At 52.4% G+C, this 17,743-nt stretch overlaps 5 protein-coding genes across 5 annotated transcripts; 2 read left to right on the plus strand and 3 right to left on the minus strand.

Annotated features, from left to right (window-relative positions):
- Positions 1 to 436: 436 nt before the first annotated feature.
- P153DRAFT_382916 (MFS general substrate transporter) lies at positions 437 to 2,257 on the plus strand (the record flags this gene model as incomplete). Its single annotated transcript, XM_033670189.1, has 5 exons — positions 437 to 790; positions 845 to 1,307; positions 1,366 to 1,723; positions 1,771 to 1,933; positions 1,985 to 2,257. 5 exons carry the CDS (start codon positions 437 to 439, stop codon positions 2,255 to 2,257), a joined length of 1,611 nt encoding a protein of 536 aa, XP_033526410.1.
- A 635-nt stretch (positions 2,258 to 2,892) lies between these two features.
- Positions 2,893 to 5,204, minus strand: P153DRAFT_334486 (aspartyl-tRNA synthetase-like protein; the record flags this gene model as incomplete). The annotated part of the gene is made up of 4 exons (XM_033665617.1): positions 4,888 to 5,204; positions 4,105 to 4,841; positions 3,875 to 4,057; positions 2,893 to 3,825 (listed from the first exon to the last, which is right to left on the minus strand). The coding sequence occupies exons 1-4, from the start codon at positions 5,168 to 5,170 to the stop codon at positions 2,893 to 2,895; spliced, it is 2,136 nt and encodes a 711-aa protein (XP_033526411.1). The 5' UTR covers positions 5,171 to 5,204.
- A 1,668-nt stretch (positions 5,205 to 6,872) lies between these two features.
- Positions 6,873 to 8,803, minus strand: P153DRAFT_354678 (putative efflux pump antibiotic resistance protein; the record flags this gene model as incomplete). Its single annotated transcript, XM_033666516.1, has 5 exons — positions 6,873 to 7,431; positions 7,481 to 7,999; positions 8,057 to 8,218; positions 8,273 to 8,431; positions 8,490 to 8,803. 5 exons carry the CDS (start codon positions 8,801 to 8,803, stop codon positions 6,873 to 6,875), a joined length of 1,713 nt encoding a protein of 570 aa, XP_033526412.1.
- Positions 8,804 to 9,099: 296 nt separating this feature from the next.
- On the plus strand, positions 9,100 to 11,076 carry P153DRAFT_394205 (uncharacterized protein). Its single transcript, XM_033671295.1, has 5 exons — positions 9,100 to 9,306; positions 9,356 to 10,242; positions 10,295 to 10,429; positions 10,481 to 10,590; positions 10,657 to 11,076. Exons 1-5 carry the CDS (start codon positions 9,219 to 9,221, stop codon positions 10,970 to 10,972), a joined length of 1,536 nt encoding a protein of 511 aa, XP_033526413.1. The 5' UTR covers positions 9,100 to 9,218; the 3' UTR covers positions 10,973 to 11,076.
- A 2,285-nt stretch (positions 11,077 to 13,361) lies between these two features.
- Positions 13,362 to 16,558, minus strand: P153DRAFT_284698 (HD-domain/PDEase-like protein; the record flags this gene model as incomplete). Its single annotated transcript, XM_033663342.1, has 6 exons — positions 13,362 to 13,879; positions 13,961 to 14,744; positions 14,801 to 15,396; positions 15,447 to 15,613; positions 15,659 to 16,304; positions 16,360 to 16,558. The coding sequence occupies 6 exons, from the start codon at positions 16,556 to 16,558 to the stop codon at positions 13,362 to 13,364; spliced, it is 2,910 nt and encodes a 969-aa protein (XP_033526414.1).
- Positions 16,559 to 17,743: the final 1,185 nt, after the last annotated feature.

The raw sequence follows: 17,743 nt of genomic DNA on the forward strand, positions 1-17,743 counted from the left end.
ACCGAGAATCAACCGATCGAGTTAATGAGCCAAGAATGTGGCACCTCCACACTGTCTCCGCACTCCGCACTTTGTATGGACGGCACGACCGCGGGGTGGGCACGCTCTGCGGACTAGCGATTCAGGTTCCACGATAGGCGCCCCCTTGCACGCTGCAATCCTACGTTGAATTACGCTAGGGCCAACTTCGATGTGAATGATGGAGGTGCAGGCGTTAGTTCGCAATTCCATCCCAGCTTTTGCGGAGGCAGGTCTGACCACATGGGGTAAACAAGCCGGGGTAAGGGGACCGGGGACGGAACAATTAATACGGGGTAGAGTAGATATATCTCGTCAACGACTCCGCTTTTTGGCAGCTCAGTGCGAGTCCTAGGTCTTTCATTCTCTTCGTTTGAAACATCTTTTTCCGTCGCCAGATCTCGGAAGTGCCGTCAAGATGGCCAGAGCCAGTCACGAGGCCGCCCTCGGTTCTCCGGATGCCGTCCACTCCTACGCCGAAGAAAAGAGGGATCTCAACCAGGTCGAGCGTGTCCTGTCCGGCGACGACGAGAAGACCGATCACGTCAATTTCGACCGTATCGACGATGAAGTGGCCAAGTATGCGAACGCTACGGGCTCCGTTGTCATTACCGAGGAAGAGAACAAGCGCTTGAAGAGACTCGTTGATAAGCGTGTACTTCCAATCATGGTTATCACGTATTTCCTGCAAGCGCTGGATAAAGGCACCATGTCCTTCACTTCCATTATGGGAATCCGCGACGACATTCCAGTCTTAAAGGACAACCACTATGTGAGTAGTAGGGTCTCGTGGAATAGTCTTCAACAGCTTACTAACATCTCACAGTGGGGATGGCTCACCACATGTATCTACCTTGCGGTTCTCGTAGTCGAGTACCCGACCAACTGGACCATTCAACGTGTACCGATCGCAAAGTACCTTGGGTTTAATATTTTGGCATGGAGTACCGTGCTTGCTTGCCACTCTCTCTGCTTCAGCTTCCCTGCTCTTGTCAGCATTCGAACTCTACTCGGTATCTTCGAGGCTGTTTGCCAGCCGGCGTTTCTCCTCATGAGTTCCATCTGGTACAAACGCGAGGAACAAGCGCAGGTGGTTACCTACTGGTATATGATGAACGGAGCGCAGCAGATCGTGGGTGGTCTACTCGCCTATGCTTTCTCCCATATCAGGCATCGTAGCTATCTTCTACACCCAGGAAATGCTTCAATTAGGTCTTGGCAGGCCATCTTCATTACCTATGGCTCGTTCTCCTTCTGTTGGGGACTCTTTGTGCTGTACTGGCTACCTGGTATGTATTCACTTCCGTCAAGCATGCACCTTTTCGCAATTTTCTGACTTTCCGATAGACAGCCCCATGCGCGCCAAGTGCTTTTCGGAAGAAGACAAGAAGTTGCTAGTCGAGCGCGTTCGCTCCAACCAGACTGGTCTCCAGAACAAGAAGTTCCGAAGCTACCAACTCAAGGAGGCTCTGCTTGATCCTCAGACATACTGCTATATGTTGATTCAGATTTGCACCACGATTCCGACTTCCGGTCTTGGTGCTTTCTACCAGATCATCATCAAAGACCTCAAATTTTCGGTTCTGGAGACTCAGCTCCTCGCCATGGTTCTCGGTGCTGTGATCATTTTCACCCTCATGGGTTCGGCGTATCTTACCAAGACAACCAACCAGAACCTCCTGACCATGGGTCTCTTCTTGATTCCGTAAGTTTCACAACATAACTGTCTCGAAGTTTTGCTCATACCCGCAGATCCTTTATTGGCACCATCGTCATCATGACAGTCAAGAATACCAGTGCTGCGACTCGCGCCGGTCTTCTCATCAGCTACTACATCGTCTTCACCTTTTGGGCCGCACAAGGTCTCGGAATGTCCATGCTGACGCGTAACGTTGGAGGTTCGACTAAGAAGAGTGTAAGTAATGGCGGATCTTCATATTGAAACAACTTCTAACAGATTCCTCAGATATGTATCACCATGAACTTCCTCGCTTGGTGCGCCGGCAACGCAACCGGGCCCCAAATCTTCTTCAATGGTGACGGGCCTCGCTACCTGAAGGCTTTCTCAGTTCATCTCGGCTGCTACACGCTCCTTGTTTGTGTCATCATCTTCTTGCGCTTCAACCTGACAATGCGCAACAAGAAGAAGGACAGAGAGTTTGGTACTGAGATCAACACCACACATGGTTTCGACGACTTGACAGATAGGGAGAACCCTAACTTCCGATACGTGACCTAAGCAGACGAAGAGTGTATCGTGACTTTGGAAGCCTTGCAGGTTTAGCTTAGACACGAGATAATGAGGCCACTAGTCTAGAATGAACTATTAGTGTTACCTCTGTTTGTCGATGGTTGTGAATTCTCCCGAGAAAATCTTGATAAGTGCTTAGAAAACGGTATATCCATCACTGAACTTGGACAAAAGCCGTGCTGTTACCTCAAAAGTTATCGACTTGAGTGCTTACAATGGATGTTTGCTACTGAGTCTTTATTTCGGCCAACTGCGCGGGCCTTTCGACGGCGATAATCTTGTCTTACATCATGCCCCGATAATTGTTTACGGTCTACAAGGTGATATACAATGCCTATTCAATCTTTCGTAAAGGTTGCAGTAGGACGGCAGCCTCGACACGCCTCGGAAGATGAGTATATCAGTCCATCGAAGTCAAAAGGATGAGGCATCCCGACTGTTTCCATGGTCATGAGATGTGCCCAAAATATCTTTGGTTATCTCATACAAAGTTGATACTACAGAAAATGTACAACTGCTCGGAAAAAGCACCATGCAATATTGCCAACAAAGTTGAAGTGAGTTTCTGGATGGTGGTGCAGTGCCCTCACACCACAACCACACAGCTTTTTCCAATGCATTCACTACTCCTTCACCTTCAAGTGATACGTATCCAGCTGCTCAGGCGTCATAGCATTAGGACTTCCCACCAACAAATCCTCTCCCCGCCCACTCTTCGGGAACGCAATAACATCCCTCACGCTCTCGCTACCACACATCATAGCCATCAGACGATCCCAGCCAAGTGCAATGCCCACATGGGGCGGACATCCGGAGCGCAGTACATCTAACAGATGCCTAAAGTCCTCGATGCGCTCGGGCTTCATCTTCAGCACGTCGCGGAAGATGAACTCCTGCACGATGGCATGGTGGATTCTGCGCGACCCCCCGCCAAGTTCCACGCCGTTGACGACAATATCGTAGTGTGCTGCGACAGCTTCATGGGGGGCGGTGAGCAGGAGATCGACGTCAGCCGGCGTTTTGGGCGCGGTGAAGGGGTGGTGAGTTGACGAGAGGCCTGCAGTGCCGCCTTGGCCTGGGTCGGCGTCGGTGGTCGGCGAGAAGAGCGGGAAGTCTGTTATCCAGACGAATTGGAAGTTGTCGCCTCTTGGAGCCTCGATCAGGCCCTGGGCTATTGCTGCTTTCCACAGCGCTAGGCGGAGGTTTCCTATGGGTCTGGAACCGCCTGAGAATGGAGCGTTTGCGCGTGCTTGCAGGATTAGAAGATCGCCGTGAGAGGTGGATAGGGCTCCGGGGCCTTCCATCACGTATCCGTAGCCTAGTGGTCCGAGGCCTTGCATGGGCTGGGAGAGGTCTCCTACAAAGACGCCTGGTTCGCCGTCGGGGTTGGAGAGGAAGGGTTTTCCGGCTGGGCTGTCGAGGAAGCTGGAGATGAATTTTCGCGTTGTTTTGGGGTCGTCGGAGAGGCGTAGTTTGAATGCTTCGACTACGGGAGCCTCGATGGGAGTGATCTTGCTGATCAAGTCTGCGGGGAGGTACTTGGTGATGGGTTGTATCTGTGGAGCATCAACATGGAACATATTGCCATCATCAGGTTAGAGCTACCTTTGCTCCAAACCGCAGATCGGGCTTGTCGGATCCGTACGCAGCCATTGCTTCTTGATAGGTTAATCTTGGGAACGGGGCGATGATCGTGTGTTTCAGCGTTTTGTACCACAGATCTCGCAACGTTAGTTCGATTTCCGACATAATGTCTTCTTCTCCAGCAAAGGACATCTCCATATCGAGCTTTTCACACATTAGCTAAACCCCTCATAGCAAGGTATGTATCTCACTTGAGTGAATTCCGGCTGCCGATCAGCTCTCAGGTCCTCATCGCGGAAACAATGCGCAAATTGGAAGTACTTGGTAAACCCTGACGCCATGAGGAGTTGTTTGTACTGCTGTGGGCTCTGCGGCAGCGCATATGCTAAACCCTTATTTCTTGTCGGGACAAGGAATTCGCGAGCACCTTCGGGCGTGGATTTGAAGAGGACAGGGGTCTCGATCTCCTTCCAGTTCCTTTCAGACAGCGATAACCTGGCTCTCTGGCTAGCATCTGCCCGGAAGAGGATGTTGTCGCGCAAGCGACGATCTATGCGTAGCTGCAAGTGTCGCTGATCTGGCCCAAACACAGTTTCTTCCTTGATGATGAGATCGTTTGGCATTTCGTTCAGAGGCTCAACTTGTAACACCTCGATCTCACGATTCACAATCAGTTTCATACCAAGATGTGTATCATTCTTGGGTGGTTCTCGGCTCTTGAGTTTTCCTCGAACCATGACTGGAGTCCATTCTCGTAACGTTTTCATGCGCGCATGTGAGATGGCTTCTTCGCTGCCCTCGTCTTTCGACGAACAGATGAGTTGGATGCACCTTGTTAGGTCTTTATGGCGGAGCTGTGTCATGGAGAGTGTCCGTTTGACGTCTCGTCGCGTGCTTAGATAGCCAAACATGGTGATTTCTCGCCCAAGCTCACCCTTCTTTATGTCATTCCAGTTATCATGATATTGTTTCCACGAGGGATGGCGGACTATGCTTAAGTAAGTATAAGGGGTGAAATACGCGAGGAGACGTACTAGTCGCTTTGAATTCATCAAGTGTTTTTCGCAGACTCTCCTCTGGCGTAAGTGGTTCTGGCGTGGGCGGTTCTGGCGTAGATTGTTCTGGTGCAGGTGGAGGTTCAGGTGCTCCCGATTCTGAGCTCGCAAAAGAGCGGACTGCATTGTTCGGCGATCTTACTACATAATTGAGTGTATTTCCACGATGGCGTGTCTGGGTGAGTCTTGATATCCCGGTATATGAGCTGCGGAAACACAACCGCTGAGACGATGCATGCTGCAGAACACGTATCAAACTCATCTCCAATCAGAATTGAGCTCTTAATCTCGTTCAGTAAACTAACATTCAACATGTACTTCGCCGCCGCTGCTCAAAAAGTTGTCCACAGAAACGCCAAGCCTCCAGCGGGGCCGCACGGCCCGCCCGAGCGCGCGCGACACAAAAACTTTGCGATCTCGCGCTCACCTTCTCTCCTCATCCTTCCAGTTTAACTCAAGTAAGCCCCACACGCTCAGCCCACCCGCAAGCCCTCACTAACAGAACCTCTCAGATGATGAAAGCCTAGCGTGTACCCTTTGAGCAGCCCTCCGCATCTGCCTTCGAACTCTCCCTTTACCGGGCTCAAGGGTCGCTGGTGGATTGCGGAAGGGATGCATGAAACCTGCGTTCGGCACACCAACCTTGTTACATTATCGAACGCTCTGACGGCATCTCTGACTCTCGAACTGGAAGGTGTTTCACGCCGTGAATACGCGCGCGCGGTATCCACAATCAATACGGATATTGATTGGTGGGAGGGAATTTGTATGTACATGAGAAAGACAGGAAATATGAAAGATTTACATTTGGCATCGTGTGCATGTCTGGTGACGTTGGGCAGATGTTGGAATGGACTTTGACGTGACGTTACTCACATCTAGCATCCAATTCGTGGCCTCGCCATGAAAGTAGTGCATCATAGTCAGCACTCGATCCATCGCCGTCTCACTATGAGAAATAGCAAAGCACTCCATTTCCTCTTTCTCAACGAGTCGGCGAAAGAACAAATGCAATGACAATCATTCCTTGACCGCTTTCCATGGAAAAAGGAACGTAAATCATCGGCAACACAACCTGAAGGCTATTGTCCGAGAAGAGGTGAAGCTTACTTCTTACGTTAGACATACACTGAGTATCATCTTGATTGCATGCTAACAGTAAGGAAGACTAGCATACTAAACTCTTCACTGTTACTAGTTTACTAATTTAGCTTTGTGTAGGTACCTGTTAAGATTCTCAAAGAAGGAGAAACTAGTTCCACCAAATCTATCAAGCAGAGTGAGCCAGACCATGATGTTCCAGAGGTGAAACTTGTGAATAGGCCTGCTATGATCTACCGGTATGGTGAGTGTCGAAGCGAGAGGGTGGAGATCCTAATTGGTTGGAAGATGAAGATGTGAATCGGATATCTTGCAAGGCCAGTCTCAGTACCGCACTAGTCAGCCTAGTAATTTTTGGTTTTCTGGCGGTAGAGGGAATGGTAGTGGGTCGGTGGTGTATTACTATCGGGGCCGTATCAATATGAACACACAGATCCAGTCGGATATGATACTTAGGCAACACGTGCTTCCATTAGTCACTTGTTGCGATGAGTGGCTGTATGGATCTTTAAATAGCAAGATAGGTTCATACTACTAAACATCCAGATCTGTACAAGTTCAAGTAGCCAAGAACTCGTTATTGTGACATATGTGAGAGGAAGAGTAGAAAAGGAAGAACCATGTGTTCCTAGGTAAGGAGGAACAAGGAAATGTATATATGACGAAGGCCTACTTATGAGATGTTGACCCTGTTTGTGTACGTCTTTGGTCTATCAAGTGTCAATCGCAACAAATAGAACATCCCAAAATTATATTCTCAGAAGCTAAATCTATTATTCACTCCGAGCAAACCTGCCCAGTTCCGAAACCTGCATGAAGCATGACACTGATCAGCGAGTATCTGCAAAAAGCTATCGAATATTTTAAGCTCCGCCTGCAATAACCATCTTCTCTCCTGCAATTGGGAATAGCTTCTCTTTTTTCATCAGTAGCGCACAAATCGTCGTGATCGCGCCAGCGGCTATACTAAGAATGTACACTCGACTCATGGCATTCGTGATGGCCGCGATGGCTTCTTCCTGTAAGGCGGGAGTCAGACGTGCGAACAGTGCACTACGAGTTCCTGTGATGACGCTCCTGATCTCTGCCTGGGAGAACCCTAGGCCCCTGAAAACTTGTGTGAGGTTCCTCATCGAAAGACTTTGGAAAATCTGGCCTCCGATGAGTAAGCTGAGTGTCTGAAAACCAAGTTGTGAAAGGTTCTGCATAGAGATGACACGTTGGATATTCAGCCCGTTGCCTGTTTCCGCCATGATTGTAACACCCGCGACTGTGAAGCCGAGGTTGTTAACCAGACCTGTACCAGCTCCCAGTATGATGCTGTACCCGTAAACATTTGCCATGGGAGTATCGGGGGTGACTGTGAACATGGTTGCACTACCGATTGTCATAAGGACTCCACCTATCAAGTACAACCCCCAGCTACAGTTATTAGTTTGTGAAAAGAATAACAACAACCAGGTTTGCTTACTAGTAGTTGACCCTTGGAAGAAGGGAGCCCGAAGCCATATTTAGTGTCGCGAGAAAGCAGATAAAGGGGAGTAGGCGTACAGCAGCCATCAGTTCTGAATCACCTTTCGTAAAGGCAAAATAAAGAGGGATGTAATAGATCGGGACAAAGATGTTAGTAGCAGCCAATGCAGTGTTGCAACCTAATAGCATTTGTGTCCTGCTCAAGAGAATATGTTGTGGGGGAAACATGCGCGTCTCATGAGTGGTGAATATGGCGAAGCGTTGTTGTAGGAGCGTCAGAATGAGCAATGCTCCCGAAACGACGAACATTGCAATTGTACGACCATCATTCCAGTTCCAAGATGAGCCTGCAAAAGTCAAGACCATGGTCAGGGACACTGCTGCTCCGGTGCCACCAACGAATCCAGTCCAGTCTAGATCTTTGAGCTTTTGGAGGATGGGGGTGTCGGTAGCGCCATTTGGTGTGACCGGAGGAAGATAGAGGATGTACACTGGTGCACAGATTGCGGCAACCGCACTAGATGTATGAGCTAGAAAACCGAGTGATGGGGGTTTACATGCCGAAGCAACTCACAGGTTGATGTAGAAGCCCCATCGCCATGTCGCAGAAGACGTAGCGAAAGCTCCTCCTACAACGGGCCCAAGGACGGCACCCAATCCCCAAACTACGCCAATACCCGAAATATAGCGGCCACGTTCTTGTTCGGTCGTGCAGAGAGAAAAGTAATTCAGAATCCTGACGAAAGATGTTAATAGATGGGTCGTCCGGTGCGCTATGGAACTGACATACCCAAGAAAGATTCCTGTCCCGCCCACACCGGCAAATGCTCTACCGATGATAAGAGCCTCCATTGTGGGTGCTGCACCGCAGAGCGCAGATGCAGCTTCGAACAGAACAATGCTCCCGATGAACATAGCTTTAAGATTGAAAATGGTGTACAGAGAAGCTCTTCAAGAGGCATCAGCTCAATCTTCTCTACTTCAGGAAGGTAGAAATCAAAATTTACCCAGGTAATATAGCACACACGGAGCCGAGAGGGAAGGCAGTGCCAATCCACGTGAGCTTCTCGACATTACCGAATTCTTCGATGATGGAGGTTTGGATATTTGCAGCGATAGTGCCATCGAGGCCGTAGATGAGCGCTCCAACATAGAGAGCTGCAACGGCAGCAGCCCATCTCCAACCATGTACACTTCTTGGACTGGCATTGGGGTTGAGGCTGGAATTAGGACTTTCGTTTTCTTTCTGTCGCCGAGACGTGTCGGAATGAACCCCGGAATCCTGCTCGACTCCATATACAGAATTATCTGGCGGACTCATGGCGACTTGATGGGTTCGGTAAAGAGTATAAGGAACGTGGTGGTGACAATCTATGGGAAGCGTATAGTGATCGTGTATCAGCGGGTTGGACGGTAGAGGTAGGGCAGAGTGATCAGAGTTCTGCACGTCTTAGATACAGCGCCTCAATAATACCGTCTTCGGACTTTTTATGTAGCAGCAATGGCAAAGGACTGTACATGGAGCCAGGAGCATCCGCACGTGACTTCGGCAAAATTGTAACATTCACTCGGCCAATTTGGCGCGCTAGTAATCTGCGACGACCGCTGCGGCCAATTTAGCCGCACGCAACAACAGAGGACCCAGCTTCCAGAATTACACATCAGACTCGAGCCTTGCATAGCCCAACAAAAGGTTGCTTATAAATTTGTACCTCCACGACAGATCAGTCACATCCATGAATCCCAGGTTCGAGTCGTCTCCTCAAGCCTCATCGCCTGGGCCCATGCGGCTCTGTGGCTTTTGCCGCAAGCCATTTTTCAAGGGTGTGGTTCACTCTTCACACTTCTCCTCATCGACGCTAACGCTTCCTAGAAACATCCTACAATCGTCACGTGCTATACTGTCGCCGTACGCAGAACCGGCCTCGGACCCGCGCCAGGGCATGTCGAGCCTGCAACATGGCCAAAGTAAAATGCAGCCTGCAGCCTCGCTGCTCGCGATGCATCAACAAGAGTCTCGAATGCGTGTACGACACGAGCGCGGCTCCTGCTTCTACTCCTGCTACAAATACCAGCCAAGTCGGCGCGGAGAACGCAGCGCAAGTTTGCATGCCAGTCTTGTGGGATGGGAGTAGTGGTAGTGGGATTTCCAATGATTTGTATGCATGCAACGGGATACAAGATGTGGAAGAAGCACAAGCCGATATGGACTGGGATGCCCTCGATTTCGCTACGAATGATATTCTCTTGCAGAGTCCTAGGAGCAATATACCCTATCTCGCAGCACCATTCCCCAAGGAAATCTCAAGCGGCCCGTTTCTCCACGACTATGGTGACGATACATTTATCGTCGACAGCCTGAGCATCAACATGGATCCGCAGGCCCTCTCGCTCAGCCCACGCCCCTTATCCGAACAAGCCAACCCTCAAGACGAGCATCCCCACGCGCTGTCCCGACCGACATGCCATGATCTGACCATTCTATCCCCCATCCCAATATCAGACCCGGCATCGACTTGCACCGCAAACATCATCATGCAGATGCTGCGCGCCTTCCCCCAGATGATGCTTCGCAGGGCGACGTTCCCCCCCTTCATACACGGCCACTGGTATCGCGCCCCGAGTGCCACGGAGCCAGCTCTGCCTTCCCCACTAGCAAACTGCATGGGCGTGGCGCAATTATTCGCCTCCTCCAACCTCGAGACGCGGCCATTTCTGTGGCACACGATTTCGCTAGAACAGCGCTCTGCGGCTGCTAAGGTTTGGCACCGCCCTCGTTGTGGTGTAGTGTCGCGCTAAGACGTGTGTGTAGACAGATCAGTCCCGGTTTTCACGCTTCGAGCTCCTCGCTGCCGTTCAAGCGCAGCTTATATACATCCTGATGCGCGTCATTGACAACTCGAGACTTGAACCAGGCTTGAATCTAGAGATGCTAGTTACATACCAGGTACAGCACGTTCATCCGCTCACTACGACGCCATCTAACCCAGCCAAACAGAGCCTGTGCGACAGCTTCAAAGAGCTATGTAAGCAGCCGTTCTTCCAAGACGAGAGACAACACCGAAGCCGCAGCTGGGAAGCCTGGGTCTTCGCCGAGTCGAGGCGGAGGTACGCACGTCGCCCCTACGCCACCCTCCCATATATGCTAACATGTGCTAACAATCGCAACGACAGGACAGTAGTAGTCTGGCTGCTCATCGCGCAAATGGTGCACATCAAGATCGGCGTACCGTGTGACACACTCGAGGGGTTTCGCAACATCCCCCTTCCCGCTCCCAAAGCGCTCTGGGAAGCAAGATCGCGCTCGGAGTGGGATTCGGAATACCAAGTGTATTTGAGCATGCGGCAGATGGGGCTAGAATATTTTGGAGACCTGATTGACGCATGCAAACAGAGCGATGTAAGCTCCAATAAGCTGAAACTGGACACGTGGAATGCTACGGTCGATAACCTGGGGGTTCTGCTCAACTTGAGTGCGCCATTGGTGTGAGATCTGTTCGCATGGATGAGTGTAAATGAATTGCTTATTACCTGGTGTTTCTCAGTGATTCCTACAATTTAGTGGGATTGGTAGGTTATATGTATGTGCTGTTGGAGATAGAATATCGTTCTCCTTCGCTGCATATGCAGTGTTGAGGGATCAGAGACGCTCCCAGAAACTCATTCAAGAACATACAAGTTCGACTTTTAACCCGCATACCATAACAATCTATAACAGCTAATTGTCGCGTAGGATATATAGATTTACTGACCGAGCGGCTCTGAACCGGTCAATAGGTATTCTGCTGCTCAACACCAATTAACATGAACATATCTCCGAAAAGCCCCCCCCCCCCCCCCCCCCCCCCCCCCCCCCCCCCCCCCCCCCCCCCCCCCCCCCCCCCTCACAAAACCCCAGAACAATCCACCACCAACCCGCAGAACTCCCCGAGAGAGAGAAAAGAACCCCAAACACAACATCTCTTCGGGCAAAAAGCCAGAACGATCCCACAAAAAGAAAAGCCACACCCTGATTCCTCAACACACCGCCCAACACAAGAACCCAAGGCTATCTATGCATTGCAAGTATCACCATCTGATAATTACGTTTAATATACACCTCCTACCCAGCACCCAAGCCGCAATACGCACGACATGTCACGAGGCCATCCATCCAAGCCCCCTCTTCCCAGTAGTAAGTAACCTCCCGACACCACGCAAACACACACACACACACAATCCCCCTAAACCTCATTACCTAGCTTTAATTCGCCCATCCCAGCTCTCCGCAAAACCAGCCCAACCTCTCCAAACCCCCAGCGTTATGTAGTTCCGGGCTACTCTACTCAATGCACACAGCAACACAGCCGTACGCGTGAGCATCGAGGCAGTTGGTACATCAACCACGCATGTGCACGTGCAGGTGGGCAGGTGTTCTCAGCGGTCGGAGTTCAGAAGGTAAGGGGTATGGGGTGTGTAGTGCGCTTTGGCGAGAGTTTGTGTTTATTAATGAATGTGTTGTTGTATGCTTACGTGGATGAGGGAGTGAAATGAATAGACAAACACCATCAGCATCACCATAATCAATTAATCAAGAACCACAACACATCACATCCCCGAATCCAGGACACACAGCAAAGCCTCCCCGCGTCAGGTCAGGTCAGGTCAGGTCAGGTCAGGTCAGGTCAGGTCAGGTCAAATCGAGTAAGTACGCACGCCGACGGAGTGTAAAATTTTCGATTCTTTCCTTCCCCCCCTTGCCCATTCACACACGTTCACATGCACATGCACAACAACCCCTAGACAGAAAAACCAGAATGCACTTCTACACTCCAAAAAACACACATGATCAGTAACAAAAACAGAAAACAAAAAGCCCATCCTATTAAAGTGTCGTGACACAATAAACCCGCCTGCCAACCAACCGTCCATCCATCCGTCCATCCATACATTTGTCCAGCTAGCCGGCCAGTCAATCTGGTAGTCTGGCAATGCTTGCTTTGTCCCCCACCCACCCAACATCGCCGACAAAACCCCAAGCCAGACCAGACCAGACCAGACCACCCCGCCAGCCAACCCACCCGTGCCCAAACAGCGAAACCGATAGCCTAAAGAGATGAAGAAGGAGAACCCCACCCGACCCCACGTTTACGCCGCAAGCCAATCAAACACACGAGCCACACCACGGAAGAAAGAAGACGAGATCTGAACAAAGAAAACGCGGCAAAAAAAAAGAGGAGGAGGAGGAGTAGAAGATGCCACAGGGTGACTGACTAAAATTCCCCCCCTCCCCAGCCGAGCGCCCTGATGCGAGGAAGGTAACAAAACAAAAGGAGCTGGAGGCAAAAGGAGGGGGGAGATGGGACAGATTCCGCCCCGTTCCGTCCGTCCAATCCAGTTCCGTCCCGCCCAACCCAACCCAACCCGAGAGATCAGAGCAGAGCAACGAAAAAAGAAGAAAGAGGAAATAAGTGTCCCTCAAAGCTTTTACTCCGGAGAAGAGGAGAGTCGAGTGCGGGAGTTGAATAGGTGGGAGAAGGATTTTTTGAATGGGGGAACCACACCACACCACACCGGGTTTGCCTGATTACAGCGGTTTTTGGAGAGGTTGTTGGTTTGTATGTATGTTTGATTGATTGATTGATTGATTGCATCCCGTCATGTCATGTCGTGTATGGGGGTGTAAAGGGAGGGGACGTCCGGGAGTAAAGAGAAGCCGGAGCGGGGGGAATAAGTCTGCAGAAGATAAGATAGAAAGGGGGCAGGAAAGTCGCGGGGACTGCTTCTGCGGAGGAGAAGAGGGGAGGGGTATGATGACGAGAATTGGTGATGTCGGGTGTAGCAATCTAAAATGCCAGGCGATGAGGAGAGATGGAAATCGAGGTCGAATGAATGTCGCTTCAGTCGTCGCTATTCAAAGATCGTCCCGGGTCGCTAGTGGGCGGTGTTTGAAGCTGCGAGGAGCTCCCAAAACTAGACGATTGTTTCTCCGGTTCATCCTGGCCCCTGGGTTTCCTCTTGAAGAAACTGCGTATCTTGCCGGACGTGGTCCTTCTTTCCACGCTGGGACAACCGGCGGGCGATGGATGCGGATGCGGATGTGGGTGTGGATTCGAATTTGTAGTCGAATCGTTGCTTGGAGTGGGGTAATCAAGCGTCATTTCCTTATGTTGAGCTCGAACATTTGCGTCGCCGTTTCTCACGTCGGTCCGTGTACTGCGTCGTCGAGTGCTCATTTGTCGCCACCAGCTTAGATCGCGCGAGACGTCGTACCGTGTTCCGTTGCTATCGCCACTAGCTTTGTTATTATCCCAAGGTGACAATTTCGTGCCGTCGAGAGTATCGCTAGGGGCGTGGGACAGATCGACTTGGGAGTGATGTTGTGACGACGGCAAGGGCATGGGGTAAAGATCGGTAGCTAACACAAGTCAGTCTTCAATACAATGCAAAAAGCCATACAACGCGAAAAGACGACGCATGAGTGCTTCCAAGTACTTACCCTGACTGCGCCTCACGTGTGTGGGAGCCGTGACAGGTCTCTCGCCTTCCTTATCCTTGGATAATCTCGAGGTATTTCTGCGGTCCGCTCTTGAACAATCCTCAAAGTTCGACGGTGACTCGCCTGTGGGTGCCTTGGCCGTGTTCGGGGTTTGTGTGACCAGGATTGCCGTCAGACTTGCGTCCCCACTTCCCCGTCTGGAAGAGCCCTGGTTCTCTCGAGAAACTATCCCCTGGGCACCGAGAAGGGAGGAACGTCGTGAGCCTTTATCTACACCCAGGGAGGATCTTCGAGACCCGGATAATGCCGAACCGATGGATTCCCGGCGATAAGCGGCTTCGGAGGTGACCTTGCCCAAGCTGTGAGCATTCGACGACGCGGGCATATCGACAAACGACGTGGCGGGACTATGCGACAACGGGCTTGGAGTGGAGTCGACCACAAAAGCTGGAGGTTGTAGTTCGCCCAGAGACAGTTTTTGGTTCCTCTTGCTCTTCTGACGTTCCTCGTCTATCTTCCTCTCCCAGACGGAATTGTTTGCGAGCATCTCTTCCACAGCAAAATGCATAGTAGGGAGGATATCCGCAACAGCCTCGAACAGCGGTCTTGCGAAGATATTCATGAAGCCAATCTGAGATTCTGCAAGCTTAATCAGATCCTCGCGAACAGGCGGCCCACCGAACAGGCAAGATGGCATTTGCAGTTCTTCCTCCATAAGGCCCTGGTTGCTAAACTCGTCGGTGAGAACGTCGGCCCATCTGGCGGCAATATCGTATCTACGCGCCTGCACATACTGTAAGACTCTCATCACGTCACAAAACGGGGGGACTATAAACTTACAACATTGCAAATGTCCGCGCACTTGATAAGAAGGCCACAAGCCAAGTCCCGATTCTCCTCCCTAACTTTAGCGTTCCACCCGTCGATGACATCTTCTTTGTGGGCGAGCTTCTCTTGGAGATTACCCAAGTCGCTCATATATCTGAAGTGCAACCCCATATCGGTTGCGAGGATATTGTTAATCATGAGCTTTCGCATAGGAATATCGGCAAAGATCTTGGGCCAATAGCGGCGTAGGATTTGCGAGTAAGCGGCGCAATGGAAGGATTCGAGGACAGAGCGGTCGTTGTAGAGTTGCGCGAGCGGTGCGTTGAGCGCGACTAGGAAAGCGTTGTTGACACCCGGATGCCCGACATCGTGTCCGATTGCAGAGATGAGGAGTGTGAGCGCGTCGAAAGGCGTGAGGAGTTCGGCTATCGAAGACCGAGAAATTTGCGCGTTGGAGCTACTGTCCAAAGGATATGGTGGCAGGGTACCGATCCGTACAAGAAAGTGGAACAGGGCTTGGAGGACATCGACTACATGGCGGAAGTTGTGATATTTGACAAAGTCGTTGTAGGCTGCGCGGCTTGATAGGAGAAAAACGATGAGTTCATCTAGCGATTACGTTAGCATCCCTGGCCTCAGCAGTGCACACGATACCTACCCTCGGGCATGCTCCATCTCTCCAACTCAGGCATCTGAAGCGCATGCTCGAGCATGACAAGAGCGCCGTAGAGTAACTCGTCATCGGTGAAGTCGTGCGCTGAGAAAGCCCATGTCCCCACTTTTTCTGCGACGAATGCTTTTCGGTCATCGTCGAGATGGAAGTCACTGACAAGGTAAGCAGAATACCTAAAGTGCGCAGGACCGACATACCTCGAATCAATGTGCTCGCCCACGGCCTCAGGATTACATATGCCGGTCATCAGATTCGACACCATTGCCTCGCGTAGATACGCATATGGTTTCGCATCGTCAACGCCGACCCAAGACAGCTTCCGATTCCTCTTAGTCGTCATAAAACTTGCTTCTTCGCGCATCCATTCTTTTTGTAACCGATGGGCGTGGATGGCCAGACCGTGCATGCGATCCTTGGACAGGGGACTTGACAGCACGTCGACAGCGCCGGCATCCAGGTAGCGAGACAAGCGGACCGTGTCCGCGAAGACTTGCGCTCCAACGATGCTTGGCGAGGGCAGAGCCGTGGAGTTGTAGTCACGGTGAAGCCCGGTCAACATGACGACAGGCACGACGAGTTTCGAGAAATTCCGCGACGAGATTTCCGAGGAGATGTGCGTGAGCAGGTGCATGCCGTATGTGTCGTCTGGCTCGTTGGTGTCCATTCGCTTTGTGCGCGCGGTTGTGGGCGAGGGTGTGCGAGGTTCGCGGGATAGGCGCTTCCGTCGCTGCTCCTCGTCGTACGGGATGTCTATCAGGATAAAGGTAGGGACGTTTGCTTTGGACGAGTCGAGGATCTGGAATATCTTGGACAGGCCAGACCTGCCTGAGCCGCATATGTGGACTGTGGGACGTGTGAATGACGGCCCTGTGTGGGGGTGGAGTGGAGGGCAACGTACCTTCGTTGAACATGGAGAGGATGGCCTCGACGTTGGCATGCACCTCGGCCGGCGGCGTCTTGCCCAGGGCGAAGTAGCTCTGTCCGACGCTGCCCGTGCTGGTCCTCGCAACGAGCGACTTGGACAGCGTCTCGCGGCGCACACGCTCATCGTTGGCCCGCCGGTCGATGTATATGATGTTGCACGCGCCATGTTCCATCATCTCCGCCGATGCTGGGACGCCCAGACAGCACTGGTCCCCGGCGGAGGGGAGTGTCGGCGTGTCGCGAGACAGGGACGGGGTGTGGCGCGGCGATGTGCCGTCTGGCGGGAGGGGATCAGGGGGAGAGGCAGGCGGGACAGGGCTAGGGAGTGCAGCAGCGCAGGGCGAGGTGCGTGTGTGTGCGCAGCTGCAGGCAGGCGCCACGGGCGAGTGCGGTGCGGCAGGCGGGCAGCGACGAGGGGGCAGGCGCGATGGCGGACGGGCTGGGCGGCGGGCAGCGTGTGGGCGCGGTCGCCGTGGTGGTGGTGGTGGGCAGCGCAGCGCCGGCGACTCGAGGCCAGACGAGACGGCGACAGGGAGGGAGCTGGAGGGCACGCACGGACGGGCTGTGTGCGAGTGCGGGTGCGGATGCGGAAGCTGTGGGCGTGCTCGTCAGTGTCGCAAGCAGCGCGCTCGCAGAGGTGGCTGCGCGGTGAGCAGCATCGGGCGAGGGGCGGCGAGAGGGAGAGCAGGGCAGATGCTCGGCGGGCACGCGACGTTGGAGCACAGCGAGGCCAGGGATGCGATGGGCGTGCGGGCGAGTCTGAGGTGTGCGAGCGCTCGACGACCAGGCACGCTGGCAGCCCGTACTCGAGTCGAATGCGGGAAGGCGCATCTGCCATTCCCCACTGCTCGTCGAAGCCACAGCCCTTCCAGAAGTTCTCTGCGGCCTCGCCACGATTCATTGGCGGCGCTGCGTCCGGCTCAGCGAAGCGCGCTCCCCACGAAAATAGTCCTCCAGCGCATGCTGATGCTGCCGCCTGCCATTGCCATGCCTCCCCCCGAGCCTTGGCCTGCACACGGCCTGGCCTTCTGAAACCGCCCCAGCACACAGCGCGCCTTTGCATTGCCCATCCCATCTGCCTCTTCCATGTGCCGTGTCCACGATGACGAGCGCCGCCTCTACAATGCCACCTCGCGTTTGCTAATTGCCTAATTACACTAACGCAGGAAGGGCAGGTGCCACGCCCGTGGTAATCAATCCCGTCGTCCACTCACCCTGGCCGCCGTCTGCGCTTCACTTCCCTTCACCGTCGACAGGGCCAGGGTAGCCCATCAAGCAAGAACAAGCCATAATAAATTCTTGGTCCCGTCCAAGAACCCGGGTACCGCCAAAGCTTAAGGCTACATCGTTATGGCGAT

This window comes from Dothidotthia symphoricarpi (genome assembly GCF_010015815.1).
Source record: "Dothidotthia symphoricarpi CBS 119687 unplaced genomic scaffold P153scaffold_5, whole genome shotgun sequence".
NCBI lineage: Eukaryota > Fungi > Ascomycota > Dothideomycetes > Pleosporales > Dothidotthiaceae > Dothidotthia > Dothidotthia symphoricarpi.